The sequence below is a fragment of the Thermobia domestica genome, chromosome 4 (genome assembly GCF_964235325.1).
Source record: "Thermobia domestica chromosome 4, izTheDome1.hap1.1, whole genome shotgun sequence".
NCBI classification, from domain to species: Eukaryota; Metazoa; Arthropoda; class Insecta; order Zygentoma; family Lepismatidae; genus Thermobia; species Thermobia domestica.
Window position 1 is genome coordinate 255,908,989 of NC_137457.1, and position 22,165 is coordinate 255,931,153.

General features: G+C 35.0%; 1 protein-coding gene across 6 annotated transcripts in view; it reads left to right on the forward strand.

Moving 5' to 3' along the window:
• Positions 1–22,165, forward strand: part of OstDelta (oligosaccharide transferase delta subunit) — a 100,206-nt gene that overhangs the window by 21,127 nt on the left and 56,914 nt on the right. For all 6 annotated transcript variants that reach the window (XR_014131221.1, XR_014131220.1, XM_081755778.1 and 3 more), the window contains exons 5-7: positions 14,069–14,208; positions 16,304–16,476; positions 19,747–19,943. Coding sequence is in view for 4 of the 6 variants with exons in the window: in XM_081755778.1 (XP_081611904.1) it covers positions 14,069–14,208; positions 16,304–16,476; positions 19,747–19,943 (510 nt within the window). In the remaining 2 variants the exon portion in view is untranslated. The remainder of the gene's footprint in view (positions 1–14,068; positions 14,209–16,303; positions 16,477–19,746; positions 19,944–22,165) is intronic.

Below are 22,165 nucleotides of genomic sequence, written 5' to 3' on the forward strand. Positions count from 1 at the left end.
AATATCTAGCCAACTTCTAATTGAGAAAGTGACAGCCGAGAATCGAACTTCGGTCTCCGGTTTATATTGTCGATGCGCTAACTACTACTTTACTTCAGCTGTAGTTCAATCGTCATAGGTATTAATACAGACACTGGGCTGTCCAATCACAACAGCAGTTGTGTTGCAGCTTATATGGTCTGAAAGTGTTGAGGACATATCTCAAGAGTAAACATTGTGTATTAAATGATACCACAAGGCAGCAGCCCATGAAATGAAATGTTGAATTGGCTATCGTGCTCCATAGCACCGGTTTATTAACACGAATCCACAGTTACTAATGAAGTTAATAAATAGCATTTGGATATTTTGAATTGCTGTTTTTATTTTAATTAATTTGGTGTCTCAAAGAAACGAATTATGAAAATAAGTTCCAGGCTTCATTGTCTTGAAATTGTTTACCATGGTTGGTTTGCAGAAAATCCCTATTTGAAGGAAGCTCTCTCCGTCAGTGTTGTGCTCTAAAGTCCTTGCTTCACATGATATTCCAATGCTGAGTTCTTTTCCTCACTTTTGTGATTAAACGGAAAGCTTTTTTTTTTTCTCTCGAATATCGAAGATATAGGACGTGCTAGATGTTTCCCAAACTTTTCTGGTATTTGAAATAATGTAAGTAAAAGGCTAATAATCACCACACGAAACAAACCTTACCTCTAGGTTGTACAAAGATTGTACCTCATGTTCAAAAAATAATTGCGCGTATACTGTAACTCACGAATTTTCACATTTATTCCATTTTCCTTAAATTTATGGATAAAATTGTTATTTGTAAGTGGAGATAATAGAAAGCAATCCATCTAAGGAGATATTTCCAAATAATAAAAAAATAAAAATATAAGCAAAAAACAAGATTATGCTCGGTTTTGCGTATACTGACGATCATGCTTTCGAGGAAAATAATACTACTACTACTACAGTAGTTCGTTCCGTATTTCTCCAAACTTTTCATACTTTTAGTTTATAAACCGGTTTACTTTGAATAAACTGCATTGTAGCACAAACAAAATAGAACATATTTTCGAGAGACTAAGGAAAATTGTCTGCTACGTATAGCACATAACAAAAATAGCAAGAAGGCAATGAGTGTATCGCTCTAATACATTAAAGCTATAAACAAAACGGAAACGGAAAGTTAATCCTATTTAAAAGTGTTCTTTAATTCCACCTGGAATCAATGGCATTACGTATGTTCTTAGAATTAGAACAAGACAACAACACTTGTCCAAAGTTTGGACACTGGCTCAAAGTAAATTGATATAAAAGAACCTCAAAAAGGGTAAAAGCAAATTTAGTAAAAAACTGCTTGAGTTTGAGAGTGGGACAGCCCTCAGGACCTCACGCTGGATACGTTCCTGATTCAGTACAGTACGTTTATGTTACAAAACATGATTGTTAGATGCGTAATATGTAAAATTAATCTATATCATAGTTTTATTTTTAATAGGTCTTTCCTTAACACATCCATATTATCCAGCGTTCTGCCTGCCTGTTTATGTCGGATAAGCGAAACACTACTGTATATGCTTCCAAAGATAACATATACATGAACTAGAATTGTATCATCCTAGAACAGACAATAGTGTGAAATACTTATATTAAAAGAGTGGAATAATAATAATAAAATAACTACTGTTTTGGTAGCGTGAGAATAAATTAAAAACAACTCTATATGTTTCCTAGGTTTCAGATTATCATGTTTGTCGATGTGTATTCTTTTTTAAACATAGTTTTAACCCCTTCGGGATCCTATAGTAAAATTTGTACCATATGCACTTTTCATGGTACATTGCGTTATTTCTCTTCTATTTGAGCTTTTTCGTCCGGTTTTTTGTTTTCCAAGTCCAGATGCCTTGCAGAAGACATTACGTATGGTTTCAGACCGTCCTGCGTCCAGACATAGGAGGTGATGACGTCATAAGTCAAAAATTTCTTTTATCATTTTCTAAGCGTATGTTCAATATTTTTTGGCGGGCTTATTTTTCTACGTAGAAGATTGAAATTTTGCACAAACATTCAGTCCACGGAGTAGTATGTACCAGATTTTTTGTTCCGATGTCAGTGCTAAAACAGGGGGGAACCAGAGGGGCAAAGGGGTAAAAATAGGGATTTTTTTACCCCAAAAATCCCGTTTTTCGTCATTTTCCCGCCTTACATACATGATAGGACCACGTGAGTCATACCGTCTGAAAGGCAGTTCCATTCTGAAGAGAACGACGGTCGAATTATTATCCTAGGGTAATTAGGGATGTCTCAGGGAATTTTTATCCAAATATACTTCTGTATAGGGTAAAAGTGGGGCATGGTAGGGAAATTTTTTCTGGCGGGCCTATTTTTTCACGTAGAAGATTGAAATTTTGCACAAACATTCAGTCCACCGAGTAGTATTTACCAGAAGTTTTTTTCCGATTTCTGCGTAAAAACAGGGGGGTCCAGAGGGGCAAAAGTTGAAAAAAGGGAAAATTTGCCCCCAAAAAATCCCCTTTTTCAGGAATTTCCCGCCTTAGATACATGATGGAGACATGTGAATGGTACCGCCTGAAAGACAGTTCTATTCTGAAGAGAATGATTGGCGGATTATAGTCCTAGGGTAATTAGGGATGTCTCAGGATTTTTTCCCCTGAGATCATAGTGTTTTATAGTACTTTGGGGCATTGTGGGAATTTTTGATAAAAATTCTCCCGCCCTTACTATTCAAGATAGAAACTTGAAATTTGGCACACACATTCAGTATACCAAGTACTATTTATCAGATTTTTTTTTGATGGCTACGATCACACAGGGGGATCCAGGGGGGGCCAAAGTTCGAGAAAAAATTTTTTCCCTTCGAAATTTTCACTTTGACATTTTTTCCCGCTTCTGGTATACGGTATGAGCATGCAAGTGGTACCATTCGAAAGTCAGCTCTATTCTGAAGAGAATGAGGTATGAACCATGATCCTAGGATAAATAGTGGCGATACAGTAGCTGTTTGACTGAAAGTCTAAAAAATAGCCCAAAAAGCCAGGATCCGGAAAGGGTTAAAAGTCATACCATTCGCAATATTCCTAAGGAAATCGAAAGGAAAAACTCCCGTTTGCCTCTTGTAGCAAAGCGGCTTAAGTGCTGTAACGTTCCTATTTAGATAGGAGCTCGTTACTCGGTACGGGCCTCCCACCGGTGAAGACCCGCCACATTTGAGATATATATATATTTTAAATTAAGAATAGTTACCAGAAATCCTAATGACCACCATATGTTCAGCTTAAATATAAATACCATATAACCTTCCTAAAAATTAGGCCAATCGCAAAACTATAAATAAGTCAAGGATTTTAATATTAGTTTCGTTAAGTAATAAGTCAATGATTTAGGAAGCTCTTCTTTATAACAAAATCAATCGACATTACAAATTTCCTTACAAGTCATTCAACTCGCTGCTACTGCTTGGACACATTAAATCAAAGGCAAATGAAATTAATAATAGTTCCAATAAACCTCAACTTAATCGTGTTCCACGACAACCTAAAATGATTTGGATAATTGTACCGAATTTTCAAATATATATGCATATATCGAATATAGGAATTATAAGTATGGTTAACACAAGCTGTCTATATCCCATTTAATCAAACAGTTAAGTTTCCATTAGAACATATATGAATTTAATTTAAATTTAAGAAAATTATTATACAACTCACCAGAATATTAAGTAAATAACAGTCCACACTTTAGAATGTCAAAGTGAATTCACTTTAATATACACACAACTCTAATAGAATAATTTACTAATTTTCGATAAATAGAGCTTACTATTTCAAGATTTTACCGCGTACATTTCCAGCACACATCTGATGAGAGTAACTCAAGTGCTGGGTGAAGTAACAATCGCCACAAGAGGCGCTATATTCAAAATTTGACAAACGAAACAAGTTTATCGAAGACTCGAAATAGAATGAATTTATATATATCATCTTACAACTTTTTTCTAACTAACAGAGTGACATGTTACAGTGCATAGTCCGAAATCCGATTCCCACGTTAAAGTATAGATAACAAATCGGCGCATAAAAGAAGTGTTAAATAAACCAAACCAAATAAATCAATCACTCAAAACATACAATATTAGGAAGATATCAAGGATATATTATTTAAGAGAGGTTGGAGTGACTGAAATGTCCATCTTGAGTCACTTTCAAAGGTAAAAAAAATGAAAACTACAATACCAGGTTTAGTCAGCAGTCTCTGTCTAAAGTTACCCTACCAAGAAGTTACTGAAATACCAGAAAAGGCAGTAATCGGTGATAAAGATTAGGATAATATTGTAAGTAGGAAAGGGTTTTATACTTCATAGATAGTGTATATATATATATAATATCATCCTTTGAGGAGTTACACCGTTGCTGAGCCTTCAAAAAGCTCCAAGTGCAGATTTTGCTCAAAGTATGATTTTTGCAGATGTAGGTACAGATTGGTATTGAGCATATACCGACAACCGTGCTGACAGCACACCACCCCAAAATCGTGAGTGCCACAAGCTCTCTTCTACTCCTTGGCACAATGAGAGAGAGGGAAATAGTTTGTCCTTTGCAATTACATGCGTTAATAAATGTTAGCTTTTGTTTATAAATTATGTAAATGATAGTTTCGTTTTCTGTTTATTATTATTATTATTATTAATAATAATAATAATAATAATAATAATCTTAAACATTTCTTAACACATTGACTGCCATGTGTGTGGAATTCCATACATACGACTTTCCCGTGCAGCGCTGCGTTTGTAATTTTCCATACACAAACAATATATTCCAAGTTTGTTGTGTTCATTCTATAGGTGTGTGTGTAATTAGATACGTATGGACTATAAGTCAAAATTTAATGTCCATGCCACGTATATGCAAAACCATACACAAAGAAATTTATGAACAAAGACATATATAGGGCTTAAAGGCAAAAACAAAGTATTATTGGCGAGTGTTGCCCGTACTGCACAGGTGATAACGGTCAATAGTTTTAAATTTAAACAAATAGTTTTAATTAAACAGGGGAAGACTCAGAAGTTCGTTAGGATCGTTACAATATCGAACCCCGTAAACTGCACTGCAAACCTGTCCGCAAGCCCTCAGCAATGTTCAACAGATATTGTGTTCTAATGTTCATTTCAGTGCAAACCTACACACAAACTTCAATTCTCGCCATCAAACGAAGTTGCAGACTATTCATGATTTGCAGTATTATTATTATTATTATTATTATTATTATTATTATTATTTATAAAATTCTCGCGAACCGTATTTCTAGATCGAAGGGTAGGGAGCCTCTCTCTCATCCACTGTATTTTCCTAACATGTCTCCCACCGATTACAACATCTATTTTGGTATAACAATCACTTCTTAGTAGGATAGCATTACCTAGAGACCACTGATTAATCTGGTATTGTATTTTTCCCTTTTTTTACCTTTGGAACTTAATCATCGGTTGGACATTTCAGTCACACCTATCTAATATTAACAACGTGTCTTCGATAATTTCGTAACATTGTATTATTTCCTTGTATTATTGATTAGCTTGGTTAGGCTTATTTAAACACTTTTTTCTTTGCACCGTCGTGTCACATCTCTTGGACGAAAATACACTAGTTCTCACTGGAAATCAAATCCAGAACCAATGCACTTGAACCATTTGACCACAAGGCACATTTAAAAAGAAGGTTCAGTTTTGTTAGAAAGATTGTGATTAAGTGTAACATTTAAAAATATGCTTGAGAAAGAGTATGGACCAAGCGCACTAAACTTTCTCGCTCGAATTTGTTAAACTGACTCGTATTAGGGTGCAGCTATTACTGAAACATTTATTTGGAAAATGCGAACAAAATAATGGGTTTTGGAAAAATTTGTTCGAAGAAATTTTAGGCCCAAAAGTAAAGTACCCATTAGTCACATTTCCGTTACAAATAACTTATGCAATATATTAGAATTATTAAGGAAATAATTGTACGTGAACTATGAGCAAAAGCGATTGAATAATTTCTGAGACACTCGTCGAAAAAGTCACCCCAAACGAAAAAGTCACTTGTGGATCTTTTCAGAACAAACGAGTTGTGCTATGTTGTTCTGTTTTCACGAAACATTTATTTATGAAATTCGAACAAAATCGCCTGAGTCGTTCTTGAGAAAATCGCAGGGCGAAACTTATTCCCAAAAGTGATATACCATTTCTAGATTTTCAGGATGATGGAATTATATCATTAGGTTATTTATGTAACATTTATGAAATACGAACAACAAACATCTCCTGAGTTGTTTTTGCGAAGGTCATCGGGAAAAACTTAGTCCCAAAGGTAAACTATTTTATCTGTAATTTTGAGTATAAACGATTCATGTATATTGTAAATTATTTATGAAATCTGTACCAAGTACCTCGAATCTTTTAAAGCAGATCGTTGGGAAAAAAAAACTCACCGTCAAAGTAAACCTCTTTTGAATTTTTCTTTTCGGGACAAACAAGTTATACCATATTGTAATGTTATTACTGAAATTAGAAGAAATTAGTCTAAGTTATTACTAGATGTTAGGCAAAATGCCTATTCTTTAAAGATGTGATCCAAATATGTTTTAAAGTTCATATCAGGGGGGTATAGTTTCAATTTAAGCTAATTTTATTTTACCTATTTTTCCCTTCCTGGCTAAATAATTGCTTTAGTGCATAATATTGCCTATTCTATGCATTTTCTTCAAAATAAAACTTTATTGGGAAAATATATAATTTAGTATTTCAAGAAAAAATTCTGCCTCTTTCGAGAGTTACAGGTGTTGTTTGTAGTGATAAGATGTCGTAAAACTTTGGACGGCTATGTGTACTGATAGTGCTGTAAAGCTTTGGACTGTTGTGTAGTGATAAAGTTATTTCTTAATTGTATTCGGTATTTATCTTCATTACTTCGAGTTACATTTTAGTTATATTTTTGAATTTTAAGTGCCTATTTTCCAGATTTTAATACCTAAACATATGGTATCTAGTTATTACTAAGAAAATTGTCAAAAACAAATAACTCCTTGAGAAAACCACTCTTGGATGTTTTCAGGAGAAACGAGTTATGCAGTATAGTAGCTTATAACTGAAACATTTCTTTACAGAATATGAACAAAATTGCCTGAGGCGTTCATGGAAAAATCGGAGAAAACCTCACTCTAAGAGTAAACTACCCCTTCCGAATGTTTACATGACGAACGATTTATGTCATATTGTTACGCTATTAATGATACGTTTATTTTTTCACCACCTTACGTATTTTTTCAGAGCAATGATTTATACTACGGTGGAGAGTCGTTAATAAAATATATATTTGTAAAAATAAACAAAATCGTTACAGCTGTTTTTAAGAAAATTTAATTATTTTAAATTCCTATCCTTCAGTAAACTACCCTTAATTTTAGGTGTCGGAGAGTATAGAATTCGAAACAATAGAATGTTATAAAAACCTCATGCGTAGAATTCGGTCCAGATACGTTGAACAGTATGGCCTCTATTTGAGCGCCTGTGAAAGCGTAACGAACCGACAGATGTACAGAAATCGAAAAATCATATCTTCGATATGTAGGGGCCATGAAATTTGAATTCATTGAAATCTCGAATTCGATTTTTACCACTCACCATAATTTCTTTTGTCGCTCGAATGTGAAAACGAATAGGCCTATACCGACAAATAAGGTAATAATTTGTAATCCAAAAATTTAATGAGTTACGTTTAATGTATTGTCATGCTGGAAAAAAAAAACTTATTCCTGATATCATTTTAATATCAGTTTTACACGCTACTGTATAATTTAGAAGAATGGTATAATTATCGTTCATATCCATACTATCTTTTGGATTCATTCGTGTTCGGCATACAGATCTGTATAATTTAGTTTTGTTCAAAGAAAGCATTCTTTATTCCTTACACAAACTTGATTGCATTTCTTGCACTTGTAAATACGAAAAAAAAAGAAGAGAAAGTCCATACTCTAGAAAGAAACACACAAACACTAGAACAATAATTTAACATCAGCTTTTTTCTCTTTTTTCATGACAACAACCTATTCTACTTCATTCGCTGGAACTGTAAGGCTGCAGGTCTCGTGTTTTTTTTTTTTTTTTCTCCCTCACACACACACACACACACGAAGTGAGTTGAACTTGGTCTGCTGTGCAAACACGGGGAGGGGAGAGGGAAGCATACATAAACTGAAAACAATCGTTGTTACCAATAGTACTATAATCCTGAATAACTACGTCGATTAAAGGAACTATCAATAAGTTATTTCCTTATTATATTGTTTCTGTCCTTATTAACATGACAATTATACACTTCATGACAATATTTTGTAAATAAATAAATAAATAATATAATAATAATTAAAACGATGGCATGGGATGGGATTCGGTCTGGTGTCAAAACATAAGAACTACTAATCCGCCACGCTACCCACCTAACCACAGAGACTACGTTTCCTTTTCTTTCTTTTTCTTAATAAATAAATGCTCATAGCCATAATGCGCATCACTTCCAACCGTAAGACAAGTTTTCCTGTTTGTTCCTATATTTTCGTACGACATCTTGGTTACAGAAGCTAATTTATATTTGGTAGACAATCTAGACACAAGGTTTAAACCAATAAATGCAATATTTTACTCAGGGTTTGAAAAAACCCGGGCTTTTTTGAAAAAGCCCAACCCACCTGGGCCCATATGGGTTTTTTCGGGTATTTTCGGGTTTAATTGGGTTTTTTCGGGTTTAATCGGGTTTTTTCGAAATATTTCAATGTCTTTGGGGTAAAAGTGTTAAAATGTTATTTATATTTGTGATTTATGTTTCAAGATTGTCATTGTCACAACTTGCAACAATTTTCTACTCACTGCTGTTTTAAAAAATGGCTGCCATTTTGAAATTTTACATTCGATCACCGAGAAAATCTACACAGCAAATTTAGCATATCTTGTGCTTCCACCGTCAAAATTTCAACTTCAAAGACTGAAAATTGCGCTTCGTAGCGTAGATACTCGCTGTTTTGAAAAAATGGCCGCCATTTTGATATTTTTCGTTGGTATGCCGCCAAAATCTATACAGGAAATTTAGATTGTCTCTTCTTGTACTGTGAAAATTTTAACTTAAAAGGCCGAAAGTTGTACCCTGTAGTGTGTGTGGTGGAGGCAAACGAGTTTAGTTGATTTTGTGATTAACGTCCCTTTTAGCAGCGAGGCTATATTACACGGGACCTACTGATTAAAGTGGAATCCGAACCACATGATCTCCCTCCGGGAAGCAAACTCGGGTCACCCACGCCGAAGACGCGTACACTAACCGCTTAGCCATGAAGGAACTCGGCAAACAAACGAACAAATGTAGATCAAGTCATCCAGAAGCCTGACTGACATTCGCCAAATATGAATACAAAAGGGGTCTATTAATTTAAAACAAAGATACAATTCATGTTGTATGAAAATAATAAATGTTTCAAAATGTCTTATACGAAATTAACATCTTCCAGCGTAAATAAACCTGTCATATTTTCTCCATGAGAATACGGGATACCTCAGATCCCCCCCCCCCAAGCTTTCAAACACAATGAATTGAACTATAATCTGGTTATGAACAAAAGTATAATAGGCCGCGGTGGCTCAGTGGTAGAGCGTTCACCTCCGGTGCATGGGGTCCCTAGTTCGATCCCAGCTCGCGCCAAATGAGCTTTGTGGTGGACAAACACAGTGTGCGTGGGTTTTCTTGGGATTCTCACATTTCCTCCCACTTTCTTCATTCCGTCATTTCATTCATTTCTCATCATCACCGTCACCTTGAGCATAGCAGGCATAACCGTGAGACTAAAAGTAAAAGATTTCATTTTTATTTATTTATTGTTTTTTTTTCAAGAATATAATAGGCGAAAGTTCACTAAGCAACAGCTGTTTTTCTCTCTTCGTACCCTGCAATTAATTGTATAGACTGAAGATGCCTAAAAACTTAAGATGTGCTATAAAAATGCTTTACAGGAAAACAATATGCAAATTATTTAAATCAGTGATACAATGTACCTTCAATATTCTTCGCGCGTTTAGCAATATTTATTTACATGGATTTATTTGCCAAAATTACGTTCGTCAGTTTAATCTGATGAAAAGCTGATTTTTCTCCCTGTGTCGTGTGAAATTGTCAGGACCAGATTTACATTTTTCTAAGACCTGGACCAAAGCACAATTCTGAGCCCCTAGTCCCTGAAAAAGATTATAATTCTTGTTAACTTACCTAATGTGTTGCTGGAGAAAAGGTCAGCCATCTTCCCCCGTATTTGTAAATATAGAAACACTTAAAGCCATTTTATTTTATTTATTATTATTATTATTATTATTATTATTATTATTATTATTATTATTTTATTTATTATTATTTTATTTATTATTATTATTATTATTATTATTATTATTATTATTATTATTATTATTATTATTTTAAATCCGGAGAGTATCCGAGTTTCCATCAAGTGCAATGGGAAAAGTAGCATTGCAAATTTCGCTCGCTATCAAGTCGAACAGGGTGGTGTTATAACTTCCTCGAAACTGTTACATGCAACAGCGTACTGTACATGTACATTCACTAATTACAGGATTCCCAGCCAGTCAGAAATTTTTGTTTTTCACGCTTCGAATAAGCTGATATTGGTAGCAGAAATGGAACGGAGTTAAAATACGGGACATTTCCCTGTTCCGACTAAATTTACGGGGACGCGGGACACGGGCCCAAAAACGGGACATTCCCGTTTTTTTTTACGGGACGTATGGCAGGCTTAAGAGTAAAATAAATACTTTTATTGTTGAAGTATTCATTTCCGATCCTTCTGCGTTAATTCGGGAATTTCCCGAGCACTTCTTTCACGGTGTGTACATCAAAACTTCCACTAGTACGGAAATTTGAACTCTGCACTTGAAATAGTAAGCGCTACATAGTCTTCGTAACCCCGAGCATTAACCTTCTTAAATTTGACAAGAATTTTTATGCTATTGCTGGTCTTGATTCTACAGAATGCTTATTTGAAGAGTAGCAACAAATGACTGAACTGTTATCGTTCAACCAAATTTTAGTTGAAAAACTTGTGTTTTACATCAAAACTAAGAAATAATACTAATAGTTTTACTAATGTATTTACATATGTACTATTAGTACCGGGACCTATGACCTTAAACCCGTCAACCGTATGAGTGATAACGTTCCTCGGTGTCGCTGAGTCGACGAGCACACTATTCACGGAAAATATTTTCTAAAGTACAAAGTTGCTTCTTTTACTTCAAAAGGCTATAAGCATAATCCATACATTAATTTGTTTTATAACTATCTCAAGCTAAGTTTTTTTTAAACTCATTTAGCGCATTCAGAGCTTTATAAAGGTCTTATGTTGAATGTTGTTGTATATCTTAACGTGAAAGACTCTAATTCGCCCAAGGAAAGTCTAAAATCTGATAAAAATTACTTACAATGTGATCACCTTAGTTGTACCAATAATATACTAACAAATAGGTCAAAAACCCAGGTGGGTTTTAAAGTGGGTTTTTTCAGGTGGGTCCAACCCGAAAAAACCCACTGGGTTTTTTCGGGCTGGGCCCACTTGGGCAAACCCTGATTTTACTCCGCTTTCCAGTTCCTTCATTCCACTCCCCGACTGCCAATTTGAGATTCCCTGCGCAATCGTGCTGTGCTACTGCAAAAATCCCTCGAAAGCATGATTGCCAGTATACACAAAACCGAGCATAAATTTGTTTTTTGCTTATATTTTTATTTTACATCATTTGGAAGTATCTCCTTAGATGGATTGCTTTCTATTATCTCCACTTACTAATAACAAAATTTTATCCATAAATGTAAGGAAAATGGAATAAATGCGAAAATTCGTGAGTTACAGTATGCGCTTTTTTAAAGCATGGGTGTAGAAAGAATATCAGGATTTAAAGAAATTATTTGATGAATTTAATCAGGTACATCCTAGAATCAAATTCACGATGGAACTTGAAGAAAATGGAGCTCTTGACTTCCTTGATATTACCATCAAAAGACAAACCAATAAGTTTGTTACTTCAGTATATCGTAAACCTTCTGCTGGTACCAAGTATATTCATTTTAAGTCATCTCATTCATGGCTTCAGAAACTGAATATTTGAAAAGCTTCTTCAGGAGAGCTCTTCTACTTCCTGATCTTGCTGGTGACCTCAACCAAGAAATTCAGTATTTAATTAAAATTGGACAACAAAATAGCTATCAAAAGTCTTTATTCCTGAAAAGTGGTACAAACTGGTACAGTGGGAGATCGACGGCACCCACCATCAGCCAACAACAAATGCCAAATAAGACAAATGGATTCGTGTCCCCCTGATCCCACATATTTCGGCAAAAATTTAGAAGGCATTGCATAAATATAACATCAATGTCTCCGAAGTTCCTCCTAAACCTATGAAAAATATATTACAAATTTTAAATAATTTTTTAAAGGTAGTGGCGTCTATAGGGTTAAATGTCAATGTGACCATATATAATATATAGGTCAAACAAAATGGAATATTTATACCAGAATCGCTGAGCACATTCGCACGTCCAAATCTTGTAGCTTACAAGTCTCGTGGCATCACATCTGAAAGAAAATAACCACAACAATGTTAATTCACGTTTGATTGAATAAGCAAAAACAGCAACTGAACGGAAAATTAAAGAAGCTTAAAACATTCATAAGGAGAAACCAGCACTCAGTTCAGATAAAGGTGACATAAATGCCATTTGAAGCAATGTTTTTGCTACTCGTTTTCGTCGTCTGGAAGATAATGAAATGAAAAAAAAAAAAAAAAAAAAAAAAAAAAAACTGAACAATGACAAGAGAATTACTATTAACATATATCTAATTATAGTGACAAGATGATTTTTTCTTCGTACATTTTTAAAATTCTTTTTATGGTCTAAATCCTTTTTGTAGTGTGCCTAGGCTGGCGATGAAGACGATGTGTTCTTCGAAAGTACTTCCTAGAGATAAGGTTTGTTTCTGCGGTGACTATTAGCCTTTTGCTTACATTATTTCTAATCATTATCAGCGCTCGCAATATAATGATAATTTTCTAGTATTTCTTTGTAAAAATCACAAAACTTAATGTAAATCCTCATTTGTACCATTATTTTGGGCTTATATGTAATCATAGTAGCTATTTTCCCATTGTTGAAAACCACTGGCTGTTGCTTGTTCAATAACTGTTGCGATCCCGCTTAGAGCTCTAATGGAGTGGGCTAGGTCGGACGACTAGAGTGAATAGGAATCAGTGGTCATGTTTTGACTTGAACCTAATGACCCGTTGATCGTCTTTCCAAAACCGAGAAACAAGCTTAGCTGCAATTCGTCTCATGTCCAGTTCATCCGCTAGAATGCGTTGCCATGCACCTATTATAAAGCATAGATTGTATGCTTTTCGTCCTCAAGAATCGCATCGCACTTGAGCGATCGTTTCCGGAGTTGTGCATGATGACTTTAATCTGCATTTTTCGTCATGACTACAGACTGTCACTTATGAAATTTGTAAATCACTCGAATGACCTTGCTTGGGTTCAGCAAACGCCTCCTTCAGCATTTAGGGATTTCAGCTGCAGTTTTGTTTTTTGTTCAGATCCATATTTTCACTTGGACACTTCAGTCAATTTAATTAAATATAACAACACTAAGTTATTTAATATCAAGAGGTTTAATCTTCAAAATTAATCGACATTGTAAGTTTCATCCCCATGTTATTGCCATCTAGTTTCATACTATGTTGGTTATGCTCATGGGGTATAATAATGGAGCAGAATTCTATACTTTCTTTCATAATGAATGAAAGACTGATTTTCGCCAACAACTAGATATCAGGTTTTGTTCTTCGATACACTTTGATTCCAAGCATCTGTATTTTAATATTTCAGTTGGAACTGTTTCATGCATGCACTTTTTTGATTCTAATAGCATGTTTGCTGAACAATTGGACTTAATAGCATTTTTTTTCTCTCTCTAGTTTGGGTTATTCGTTTCATATAGCATCCCAGTTAGGTGCAGAGGGTGCACCATTGTATGATAGAATTGAAGATGCTATAGTACAAGCGGATGAAGTAGATGGCAAGCATTTGCAGTTTGAAGGAGGATTAAGTATAACTGGTAATCTTATTTCATATGTATAAAAAATTAATTTCTTTGCATTCACTGAGTTGTTTTTGCAAGTAGGTAACACTGAATTTACACGATTATTTTCATTAAAATATTATTATATTTGAGGATCTTATTCATCCTGTACTAATTTTGTGACTTTCCAGATGAATATTCCAAAAGTCGAAGAATAATTTTAAATTTTTCTGTGAATTTTTTTCAGTTAATAGAAACTATTGAAATAGTCGGTTCGTGAAGTACTACATATTGTTAATCAATTCGACTATTCATTGTACGATTTAGTAGTTGTAATCACTTTTTTTTTTTTTTTTTTTTTATTATTATACAATAAAGTACCTACTGACAACTTAGGATTTCACTGAAAAGTATCCTTTGTTTGAAATTACTTAGAGAAGTCATACGGTTGTTTTGCTAATCATGCAGTATTTTTAATAGATGAAAAAATGGATTAGGGAGTGAAACAGTAAAAGACGCTAACGATAAAGATCAGTTAAATAATGCTAATTCTAATACAAAAGCGTGTTCATACACGTTTAGAATGAAAAATTCTTATAAATTTATATTAAATTTCCTTGATTTCAATAAGTTTCCCATGTTTAAATAATGTAAAAAGCTTTTAAGTATGAATGAATCTAGTAATTCCGTCATTTCCGTTCTCAACCTAGTGTAAGGTTCCAAAAGACATTTGCGGTTCCAGATGAAAAAAGCATAGGCCAGTATGTTTTCACTTTATTTTCATGTAAATATGCTACCATACTTTTATCTTTGATCCGTTAGCTCCTTGAAGGTTCGTCTTTCGTAAATTTAAATAAATATTACAGTTCTCTTCATTATGCTATTTTAAGTCAACGGAAATCAACCAGTATAATTTCCATATGTTGCTCATGTATTTGGATCTCAATGGAAACAAATGGTGCCGGCAGTACTGATGGAAACACATCATGCTTTGACCCATCTATCCCACCAAAAAGTGAAACAATCTTCAGTTGGTTCAGAAAAATATTTCTTGCCACCTAGATGTTTAGAAACACTGTAGTCCGCGTCACCCGAATTGGCATATGGCATCAGCCAATAAGCTCGCAGTGCGCTGTTACTAAACCTTCAAAGTGGAATCTAATCATTCATAATTGATTTTGTTCGTATTTGCGGAGAATTGTGATTGATTAGATTCCTCCCTGAAGGCTTAATAACAGCACACTGTGAGCTTATTGGCTGATGCCACACGCCAATTCGGGTGACGCGAACTATAGATCTATAGATAAGATCGTATCAAACCTTAGGTATTATATGTGACTGACCTTGTTAAGTCTTCAATTGTTAAGTTATTGATCAACGAAAATGTGAAAACGGGGGGTTTGCCGGATATATAGGCCTTTGCTGACAATTGTACGTATAAGTATTTTTAGGAGTGCTTCCTAAATATTTTGAGTAAAGCAGCTACACCAATAAGAAAAATAGCACAGTGGTTGTAACGGACTCTTAACAGGAAATATTGTATATTATGTGAAGTTATTCCGCATAAGTGAAAAGATGCCCCCTTACGAGTGTAGAAGTATTTAGTCTTCCAACTTAGTACCACTTAGTACTACCTACACTCATAACTAGGTTTTATAGACCTCCATTTAACAGATGTTGGAAGGAACGGGCAAAATGTGGGGCAACCGATTTAGTTTGAAAGTCCTGATTTTAAACTTACAATATTGAATGTTTCATAAAAATGTGTATATTTGTAGCGTTCAGGTATTTTAGACTGTCAGGTTGGGGAGTGTATTTGATTAAAAGTATATAGTGTATTTTTCCTTTTTCTTTCGCAATGTAATTGTGAATAACATTCACTGCAAATTTAATGTTTGAGCTTAGGGACAATCGGCAACATCGGACGCTATTACCTTCTTTTCTCCGTGAAAACGAGGAATTAGCATATTGAACTTTAAATTAGTACCTCGGTTCTTCCTATATGCTTTATTACTCTTCTAAATTAATATACTAGAGAATTACGCATTTGTACACAACGATCGTATCATAACTAAGATCAAGTTTATTATTGCTTGTCTATGATTATTCAGTATTATTTTATTTTTTCCAGCACTGATTGTAAATGGCGCATACAAGCTATCCTCAGTCTTGAACAAAAGTCCTCCAATAAATGCAGAACAGGCAGCTAAATTCGCGAATTACTTCTTAAGTCGGAAATCTGTACAGTTGCCCAAGGGATCATATAATCTTCTTGACATGATCACTACCTTTACTACGAACAAGGTAAGTAGTGTTAAATACACGTAGCTCATTGAAGCAACGGAGTGTAGGTAACATTAATGATATCTGAGTAGTTTCCTTGTAGTGTAATGGTGTCATCAGTAGAGCGCTTAGCTTTATTGCAAATTGTCGCTGGTTCACTCGCAGTCCATGTGACCTTGTGAGAAACAGTGTGCGGTTGTTTTTTTTTTTTTTTTTTTTTTTTTTTTTTTTTACATTATGCCATAAATGTTATTCATTCTCAGGCATCTATCTCCTTTATTCTGAAGGGTTGAGAGAGGAGAGGTAGGTTTTATTCCATTGCATTGGATATACTTTGTCGTATTTGCTTTTCCCCCCGGATTGCATCAATTCTATGAGGTTCTGATAAAGGAATTTGGTCATGTAAATACAAATTTGTGTGCTAAATCAAAATTCCATATTTACGTTTTTGCCATTTAAAATTACATAATTCAGTATATTTATACCCGTTCGAGTGATTTCTTACAGTATTGATTATTTTTCAAACTGAATTTCCCAAAATGCCCACCATTCTTTGTTTTAAATAGTTCACAAGCGAATTGTCTTGCTTGTGTTATATGCCTACATATAGACCCACAGTTTTCTCTTAGAAAGCACAATGGCTTGCTTGTTAGAGCAATAATATCCTTTAGTTCTCCCCATTGGTGTAGTGGCTTGCGCGCACTTATGCTGCACCCAGCATCTCCACTTCATCTTCTGAGCTACTGTACAGTTTTTAAATTCTACTGTGAACTACCAACCAAAAGAACTACAAACTTACATTTGTGGAGGATACATTTAGTGGAAGAATCAATGCTACCCAAATGGAGCGTTAATGCGAACACTTTGTGTGTGTGTGTGTGTGTGTGTGTGAGTGAGAGAGAGATATTAGCAAATAGAAAAATATTTCATTTTGCATAAAATATAGAATTGTGCAGTATGTTACTAGATACATATCAGATAATGATACAAAACTGTAATTAGTTTTAAAAGAAAGAAATAACTTCATTAAACTATTTCAGCCTCACTGCGAACTGTCATTTTTAGATGTAAGAGGACACTGGAAAAAAAGTTTACGTAGAAACAATTAATATGGAAATGATTATGATAAAATGTTAGAGTAAGGAGGAGTTGTGGAAAAAAAAAAAAAAAAAAAAAAAAAGTCGTCACTTCCCAAAATGTAAAATATGTTGTCTCATTTGCCTATACACTGATTCCTCTTGAAAACACTGAGAATTACGAGTAGTTTACTTTTTATATCAATTAAGTATCTAATGTCACGTACGAAAAACATACCGGCATTACAATACATAGTAATGACAACTCATTAAAGAACACTCCGTGGTGCGAACATCAGTACTTACTGTAGATCTTCCTAAGCTTCTTACATATATATGAGAGAGAGTGTCTTCATAAATAATTAACACTATGCCAGTACTGTGAGTGGATGATGAAATCACTATATGCTCTATGATAAACATTTCGTCAGTTGAAGGTGAAGTCTTGAGGCAGCAGGATATGTGCTTATGCGCTCTCTAGTCAACATAGTGTAGCTGTGACAAGTGTTGGAAATGGAGGCGACAGATATCTCGAGTATCGTGTCTATTGAAGATTAGAAGTCCTGCATAAAGATAGAAACTTTACATGGCAACAACCCCACAGAAATCCACAGTGCCTTACTTGAAGTTTGTGGTGAGACAGCAGTGGACCGTAGTACAGTTTCTCGTTGGGCTACTCGTTTCCGTAATGGTTGTGTGAGCATAAAGGGTGATGCAAGACCAGGAAGGCCGAAATCAGCTGATGAAAGAAGTGTGCAACTAGTTGTAGATGCACTTGAACAAGATAGCCGTGTTACATGCGAAGAATTTTGACATAGGGATTCTATCTGCGTCAATATGCCGAATTCTGACAAGTAATTTACAGAAGAGAAAATTCTGCCCGATGAGTCCCTTACTTCTTGACTGCTGAATAGAAGCAGACAAGTCTGGAAATGCTGAAAAGAAGAGTCAGCGTTGAAGGTGAGGACTTTCCGCGTCGTATTATTGCTATTGACGAAACTTGGATTAGAGACTTTGAGCCGGAGTTGAAATGACAATCCAACGATTGGAGAGCTCCAAGACCAAAAAAGTGTTGCCGATCTCAATCAGAGGTTAAGTAAATTATGATTTTTTGCTTATCACGAAGGCGTTATCAAAACGGACAGAGTTCCATGTGGAAGAAGGGTCACAGCAACGTATTAATGTTATTTCCTGCTGAAACTGTGTAGAAAAATGCACAAAACTCGGCTGCAGTTGCTCAGGTTGGGTCTACTGATTCTCCACGACAATGTTCGCCCGCATACCGCTAGTGCTACTCGTAAAAAGCTTCGCAAATACGGTTGGGAGATGTTACATCGTACTCCCTACAGTCCGAACATGAGTCCACCAAACTACATGTCCCCAAAGTTGAACAACATATACGTGGACGTCGGTTTTCATGTTTGGACCAGCTTTCTGCAATGATTCGACAGCTTCACAAAGATGGAGTTTTTAATGGAATACGAAAGCTAACCGGACGTTAGGATTCCGTCATTATCAATCAGTGAGATTATATTGAAGGCCTGTAAAGAGATCCTCGCAAAACAACGTGTAAGTTAAAAAAAAAAAAAGTGTGTATTATTTACGAAATGACACTCGTACGATTTGTGATTAAATTCTTCATAATAATGGGTAGTTACTCAACATTATCTTTAATTCCGAACTCGTAACATAGATGGCAGAATTTCATTTCTCTGTTAATATGTGAGCCACGTTATCTGAGCTGTTTTTCTTACGTCAATCAACTTTCTATTTATTTTCACCTAAAATAAACCGATTTCCATGCTCTTTTTAGTCCAGATGACAGCCGCAGTTAGGTGCTGATTTTATTTGAAAACTCCTCCGGAGTTGCAAATATTATGATTTTCTTTAGTATGTATTTAGTTCGCTTACGTGCACTTAGACATCGTAGCATACATAGCATACAGTAAAATCTTTTGAAGTTGGATTCTTCTTTAATTTCCTGATATTAGGGCTATGTGGATTTTTAAAAAGTGCTTCTGAAAAACTACCGTTGCAGTTTCATTGTAGTATATCAAGATTAGCAGTTAGAAACAAAAGTTCACTGACCATTTTGCATTTTCCCCATTGTTATTATGCAGAAAATTGTAGCCTTAACCATAATTTGTTCATACCTGAATTGCATACTTTATGCAATAATCATAACTTACTTAAAAGTGATTGCTTTATTTTGCAGTATCATCTACCTGTTGCTGTAACCCTTGCAAGTCAAACCGCAGTCTCTCTTGAACAGCCCCGAGTGCAGGTTCGTGTGACTGATGTATTGGGACAATCCCTAGGAGCTTTGACTGTTACTGCAGAGACGGCTACACGAGTAGGAGATGAAGTGGTAGTTTTGTCGAAGAAGAAATTTGAGCCAGTTGCTGGAGACAGGTGAGATACTTGTAATTATTGGCATTAAATCAGGGATTTATAGTCGCCAACAAAAGGTCTTTCGGATTTTTGAAATAATTTTTATTGTGATCTTAATGTAGTTATTGTCTAAAAGAGGGGTAATAAATGCTACATAGTGCGTTCGTAAAGTAATTTTATGTCTGCTCTGCACTAGTACAATAATATATAACATCGATTTTTTGTGGTACTGTTGCATAGCCAACTGATACTCTTGCAATTTTTCTTCATCGATTGGTCGGTTAGATTGGACTTCAGCGTCTCTGTGAGCACCTTGGCTATATGAGACGTGAACCTACAGTTGTAGGGTAGAATCCAGACCACTATAATGTGTTCCAATTTCAGAACTTACCGGAAATTGCGATATCTCCGCTAGCCACTAGACGAGTGGGGAGAGCATTTTTCTTCACCGCGTACTTATGATCTACTACTTTGCTCATAGTTATTTACCAAATCAGTCTGTAAATTTCTCGATTAGCGCTTTTAGATGGGAGGAGGGTACGGTGGCTTAGAGCGCCCATCTCTGCTCTGTAAGAAATTGTTTATTCCAGCTTCAGGGGGTTACCAACTTCATGTTCTTGGGTTTGTAACGGTATTATGTAATTTTTATATAATAACTTGTATTTACGGGCAAAATGTGCTTTTAAAATATGCACAAGCTGTTCAAAAGGAAGAAAAAAATATAAAGAGAAATAGATGTAATTTCTGCTATTATGATTGATGATCTGTTGTGATATGACATGTTTGTAAGTCGTCATAGCAACGGAAAACATATAATATATAAAGAATCCATCTTGTGATATATACATGTACAATATTTAAAAGTGTTACATGTTTATTATTACATACTACAATAAAAAAAAAAGGTAATATCTAAATGAAGTGTTTAGATGGATTTTGATAAAACAGTAGCCTAGATTATATAAATGTACGGATTGAGGGCTATAACGACATATAAAATATGCAAAACAAGCATTAAGTCAATTACAAACTGGTGTTTTTCATAGTAATACACATTTAGTGGTCGTTATAGGTTTTGTCGGGGTTCTCCCGTATTCTTCTTCCATAGATTTCATAAGATTATTTCATCAATATTTCTTCTTTGGCCTGCAAGTCATGATCGTTGTATGTAATGACTGTTGGGAACCGGTATTCTTGAAATCTAATGGAAAATTGTCTTCCACTGTCTCTGTAGTTGCTATGAACACGAAAGACATACTTAAACATTTAGAAGTTAACACTATTCTAAGCACGTACACAGGAAGACTCAATCTTATACGTCCCAATCTCTCTCTCTCTCTCTCTCTCTCTCTCTCTCTCTCGTCTCAAGCTCACCGGCCTGGCTGGCTCGCGGTAGCGAAGCTGCGTATAATACAGTATTACCAACATAAGCAGAAAACTTACTCCATCGTAGTAACACAATCACTCACTATATAGTTCGTTTATATAGGTATATAGTTATTTTTCGATCGCACTATAAAATATGAACTACTTACCCAAGAAAAGACAGTAACAACATTGAAAAAGTACAGTGGACCTCTTTCGCTAAGTGCTTCATCAGATTGGGAAAGAAATAGGGAGAAAAGAACAAAGAAAGAGAAGCGACCATGGAATGTTGAATATGCAGTCATGTGATAGAATAAAGTTTTACAATTTCAACGCCTCTGCAAGATTATCGTTTGTAGCTATTATACTGAATCCAAGGAATTACGTTGCGAGATTACTTGAAAAGAATAATTGGTGGTATTTTAACTTTTTCCCATGATTTTGCTGCCTTGAATTTCATTTCACTGCAGTTATACGCGTGGGATAAATTAACTTGCAGAGTTTTATGAATGCTTTGTTTTGTCAATACATTCAGGTTTTCAAGATCTGCGCACAACTACTTTCCTTCAAACTGCTGAACGGTAGCTGAACTGCAAATCAAATAAAGTATGTACGTACCGTTTTGTGCTTGTTTGTGGTTATTAGTAGCAATCTCATTTGAGATTGTAATTCCTAAATTGTGCACTTCTGGCTTTCGGCTCTCCGCTGAAGTCTCCAGAGTATAAAATTATAAGCAAAACCCAAGAACATGTGGTAAATAAAAAATAAACAAATCACTGGCGAGGAGCAATATAGAGAGCTAGTTCTTTATATTTACTTGAAGTGCGCTCGTCAGGTGACTGAACTGTTTTGCCATTTTCGTTTAGTGAGCAACTTTG